The sequence below is a fragment of the Trachypithecus francoisi genome, unplaced genomic scaffold (assembly GCF_009764315.1).
Source record: "Trachypithecus francoisi isolate TF-2019V2 unplaced genomic scaffold, Tfra_2.0 Lachesis_group13, whole genome shotgun sequence".
NCBI classification, from domain to species: domain Eukaryota; kingdom Metazoa; phylum Chordata; class Mammalia; order Primates; family Cercopithecidae; genus Trachypithecus; species Trachypithecus francoisi.
Window position 1 is genome coordinate 107,583,879 of NW_022681458.1, and position 6,012 is coordinate 107,589,890.

Consider the following 6,012-nt stretch of genomic DNA (forward strand, 5'->3'; position numbering starts at 1 on the left):
GCTACAGTAACCAAAACAGCGTGGTACTGGTACCACAACAGAGATATAGACCAATGGAACAGAACAGAGTCCTCAGAAATAATACCACACATCTACAGCCATCTGATCTTTGATAAACCTGAGAGAAACAAGAAATGGGGAAAGGACTCCCTATTTAATAAATGGTGCTGGGAAAATTGGCTAGCCATAAGTAGAAAGCTGAAACTGGATCCTTTCCTTACCCCTTATACGAAGATTAATTCAAGATGGATTAGAGACTTAAATGTTAGACCTAATACCATAAAAACCCTAGAAGAAAACCTAGGTAGTACCATTCAGGACATAGGCATGGGCAAGGACTTCATGTCTAAAACACCAAAAGCAACGGCAGCAAAAGCCAAAATTGACAAATGGGATCTAATTAAACTAAAGAGCTTCTGCACAGCAAAAGAAACTACCATCAGAGTGAACAGGCAACCTACAGAATGGGAGAAAATTTTTGCAACCTACTCATCTGATAAAGGGCTAATATCCAGAATCTACAAAGAACTCAAACAAATATACAAGAAAAAAACAAACAACCCCATCCAAAAGTGGGCAAAGGATATGAACAGACATTTCTCAAAAGAAGACATCCATACAGCCAACAGACACATGAAAAAATGCTCATCATCACTCGCCATCAGAGAAATGCAAATCAAAACCACAATGAGATACCATCTCACACCAGTCAGAATGGCAATCATTAAGAAGTCAGGAAACAACAGGTGTTGGAGAGGATGTGGAGAAATAGGAACACTTTTACACTGTTGGTGGGATTGTAAACTAGTTCAACCATTATGGAAAACAGTATGGCGATTCCTCAAGGATCTAGAACTAGATGTACCATATGACCCAGCCATCCCACTACTGGGTATATACCCAAAGGATTATAAATTACTCTACTACAAAGACACATGCACACGTATGTTTATTGCGGCACTATTCACAATAGCAAAGACTTGGAATCAACCCAAATGTCCATCTGTGACAGACTGGATTAAGAAAATGTGGCATATATACACCATGGAATACTATGCAGCCATCAAAAAGGATGAGTTTGCGTCCTTTGTAGGGACATGGATGCAGCTGGAAACCATCATTCTTAGCAAACTATCACAAGAAGAGAAACCAAACACCGCATGTTCTCACTCATAGGTGGGAACTGAACAATGAGATCACTTGGACTGGGGAAGGGGAACATCACACACTGGGGCCTATCATGGGGAGGGGGAGGAGGGAGGGATTGCATTGGGGAGTTATACATGATATAAATGATGAATTGATGGGTGCTGATGAGTTGATGGGTGCAGCACACCAACATGGCACAAGTATACATATGTAACAAACCTGCACGTTATGCACATGTACCCTAGAACTTAAATTATAATAAAAAAAAAAAGCCATATATGACAGACCACCAGCTAGTATCATACTGAATGGGGAAAAATGGAAAGCCTTTCCTCTAAGCTCTGGAAGATGACAAGGATGCCACTTTCACCGCTATTATTGGACATAATACTGAAAGTCCTAGCTAGAGAAATCAGACAAGAGAAAGAAAGAAAAGGCATCCAAATTGGAAAGGAAGGAATCAAATTATCTTTTTTCCAAATGATATGGGCTTATGATCGGAAAAACCTAAAGAATCCACCAAAAAACTGTTAGAACTGATAAATTCAGTAAAGTTGCAGGATATCAGCATACGAAAATCAGTAACATTTCTATATACCAACAGTGAACAATTTGAAAAAGAAATTAAAACCTAATCAAACAACTCTATAGGAAATAATCTAATAATCTGATTTAAAAGTGGAGAAAAAATTTATTCGACATTTCTCAGGAGAAGACACACAAGCACAGCGGCGGAGGGACGGTGACCTCGCGTGGCTACTGCAGCACTGGGGTGTCAGTCATTGGTCTGACCCAGAACACTTCAGTTCTGCTCTGCAAGGATATATAATAACTGATTGGTGTGTCCATTAATACAAGAATGTGGAAACTGAACAGCCAGAAGAAACCTTCCCTAACACTGAAACCAATGGTGAATTTGGTAAACACCCTGCATAAGATATGGAAGAGGAACAAGTATTTAAAAGATCTGGAAACACTGATGAGATGGTTGAATTACGCATTCTGCTTCAGAGCAAGAATGCTGGGGCAGTGATTGGAAAAGGAAGCAAGAATATTAAGGCTCTCCCTACAGACTACAATGCCAGTGTTTCAATTCCAGACAGCAGTAGCCCCAAGCCTATATTGAGTATTAGTGCTGATATTGAAACAATTGGAGAAATTATAAGGAAAATCTTCCATACCTTGGAAGAGGGCCTGCAGTTGCCATCACTCACTGCAACCAGCCAGCTCCTGCTCGAATCTGATGCTGTGGAATGCTTAAACTACCAACACCGTAAAGGAAGTGACTTTGACTGCGAGTTGAGGCTGTTGATTCATCAGAGTCTAGCAGCAGGAATCACTGGGGTCAAAGATGCTAAAATCAAAGAACTGAGAAAACACTCAAACAACCCTCACGCTTTTCCAGGAATGTTGTCCTCATTCCATTGACAGAGTTATTCTTATTGGACGAAAATCCGATAGGGTTGTAGAGTGCATAAAGATCATCCTTGATCTTATATCTGAGTCTCCCATCAAAGGACATGCACAGCCTTATGATCCCAATTTTTACGATTAAACCTATGATTATGGTGGTTTTACAACAGTGTTTGATGACCGCCGTGGATGCCCAGTGGGATTTCTGATGCAGGGAAGAGGTAGTTTTGATAGAATGCCCCCTGGTCATGGTGGGCATCACATGCCTCCATCTAGAAGAAATTATGATGATATGAGCGCTCGTCGAGGACCACCTTCTCCTCCTCCTGGACAAAGTGGCTGGGGTGGTAGCAGAGCTCGGAATCTTCCTCTTCCTCCACCACCTAGAGGGGGAGATCTCATGACCTATAACAGAAAAGGGAGACCTGGAGACCGTTACGACGGCATGGTTGATTTCAGTGCTGATGAAACTTGGGACTCTGCAGTAGATCCATGGAGTGCATCAGAATGGCAGATGGCTTATGAACCACAGGGTGGCTCCGGATATGATTATTCCTATGCAGGGGATGGTGGCTCATATGGTGATCTTGGTGGACCTATTATTACTACACAAGTAACTATTCCCAAAGATTTGTCTGGATCTATTATTGGCAAAGGTGGTGAGTGGATTAAACAAATCTGTCATGAGTAGGGAGCTTTGATCAAAATTGATAAGCCTTTAGAAAGATTCAAAGATCAGATCATTACCATTACAGGAACACAGGACCAGATACAGAATGTACAATATTTGCTGCTGAACAGTGTGAAGCAGTATTCTGGAAAATTTTTCTAAGACTAGTGAAGAACTGAAGGAGTCCTGCATGCTTTTTTTTTTTTTTTTTTTTCCAATCTGCTTCTGTTTAAAAAGCCAACATTCCTCTGCTTCATAGGTGTTCTGCATTTGAGGTGTAGGGAAATTTTTGCTATTCACCAGATGTGATGTTTTAGTTCCTTACCAACAGGGTTGGAGGGGGGAAGGGAATGCCAAAAACAAACAAACAAACAAACAAAAACTAACATTGAAATTTTGAAACAGCAGCAGAGTGAGCGGATCTTATTTTTTGTTATTGTTGGTGGTTTGAAGAAATTCCCCCTATGTAATTATTATGAACACCTTGCTTTGTGATCACTGTAACATTTGGGAGGTGGGACAGGGAGGAAAAGTAACATTAGCCCACATGTCCCTGGCATCTGTTCAGAGCAGTTCAGAGTGCAATGCTCTTTTGTAAGAAACATTTTATGATTTTTAAAATAAATTTAATTAACCCAAAAAAAGAAGACATACAAATGGCAAACAGGCATAAGAAAAGGTATGCAACATCACTGATCATCAGAGAAATGTGAATCAAAACTACAATGAGGTATCACCTCACTCCAGTTAAAATGGCTTTTATCCAAAAGACAGGCAATAGCAAATGTTAGTGAAGATGTGGAGAAAAGGGAACCCTCTTACACTGTTGGTGGGAATGTAAATTAGTAATCTCATTTACAATAGCCATAAATATAATTAAATGCCTAAGTATTAACCAAAGAAGGGAAAGAGCTTTATAAGGAAAACTATACAACACTGATGGAAGAAATGGAAGAGGGCATTAAAAAAATAGAAAGATATTTCATGTTTATGGATTGGAAAAATCAATAATGTTAAAATGTCTATACTACCCAAAGCAATCTACAGATTCAATGCTATTCCTATCAAAATACCAATGACATTCTTTACATAGAAAAAATAATTCCAAAATTTATATGGAACCACAAGAAAGCCAAAATAGCCAAAGCTATCTTAAGCAAAAAGAAGAAAACTGAAGGAATCACATCACCTGACTTCAAATTATACCACAGAGCTATAGTAACCAAAACAGCTTGGTACTGGTATAAAAACACACAGACCAATGGAACAGAACAGAGAACCCAGAAACAAATCCACGCACCTACAGTGAACTCAATTTCAACAAAGGTGCCAAGAACATGCTTTGGGGAAAAGACAGTATCATTGATAAATGGTGCTGGAAAAACTGGATATCCATATGCAGATGAATGGAGCTATGCCCCTATCTCTTGCCAAATACAAACATCAAATCAAAATGGATCAAAGACTTAAACCTAAGACCTCAAACTATGAAACTACTACAAGAAAACACTGGGGAAAATCTCCAGGACATTGGTCTGGGCAAAAATTTCTTGAGTAAGACCCCATAAGCAGAGACAACCAAACCAAAAATGGACAAATGGCATCATATCAAGTTAAAAAGCTTCTGCACAGCAAAGGAAACAATCAACAAAGTAAAGAGACAACCCATAGAATGGGAGTAAATATTTGCAAACTACCCATCTGACAAGGGATTAAAAACCAGAATATATATATAAGGCACTCAAACTACTCTATAGGAAACAATCTAATAATCTGATTTGAAAATGGACAAAAGATTTAAATAGACATTTCTCAAAAGAAGAAATACAAATAACAAACAGGCATAAGAAAAGGTACGCAACATCATTGATCATCAGAGAAATGCAAATCAAAACTACAAGATATCATCTCACTCCAGTTAAAATGGCTTTTATCCAAAAGACAGGCAATAACACATGCTGGTGAGGATGTGTAGAAAAGGAAACTTTCTTACACTGTTGGTAGGAATGTAAATTAGTACAACCACTATGAAAAACAGTTTGGAAGTTCCTCAAAAAACTAAAAATAGAGCTACCATATGATTCAGCAATCCCACTGTTGGGTATACACCCCCAAAAAGGAAATCAGTATATCAAAGATATATCTGCACTCCAAAGTTTGTTTGAGCACTGTTTATAACAGCCAAGATTTGGAAGCAACCTAAGTGTCTGTCAACAGATGAATGGATGATATGGTTTGGCTGTGTCCCCAACCAAATCTCACCTTGCATTGTAATAATCCCCATGTGTCAAGGGTGGGGCCAGGTGGAGATAATCTAATTATAGGGGCAGTTTCTCCCATACTGTTCTTGTGGTAGTAAATAAGTCTCATGAGAACTGACGGTTTTATAAATGAGAGTTACCCTGCACAAGCTCTCTCTTGCCTGCTGCCATGTAAGAGGTGTTTTGCTTCTGTTTCGCTTTCGGCCATGACCTTGAGGCCTTCCCAGCCATGTGGAACTATGAGTTAATTAAACCTCTTTCCTTTATAAATTACCCAGTCCTGGGTATGTCTTTATTAGCAGTATGAGAGCAAACTAATACAATGAATACAGAAAATGTGGTACTTATACACAATGGAGTATTATTCAGTCACAAAAGATGAATGAGATCCTGTCATTTGCAACAACATGGATGGAACTGGAGGTCATTATGTTAAGTGGAATAATCCAGGTACAGAAAGACAAACATCACATGTTCTCACTTATTTTGGGGAATCTAAAATCAAAACAATTGAACTCA

General features: G+C 39.0%; 1 protein-coding gene across 1 annotated transcript; it reads left to right on the forward strand.

The window, feature by feature from the left end:
- Positions 1-2,088: 2,088 nt before the first annotated feature.
- On the forward strand, positions 2,089-3,501 carry LOC117094225 (heterogeneous nuclear ribonucleoprotein K-like). Its single transcript, XM_033229416.1, is given in 2 exon segments — positions 2,089-2,422; positions 2,733-3,501. Coding segments are annotated over 2 exon segments (996 nt in total). The 3' UTR covers positions 3,395-3,501.
- The last annotated feature ends 2,511 nt before the right edge of the window (positions 3,502-6,012 follow it).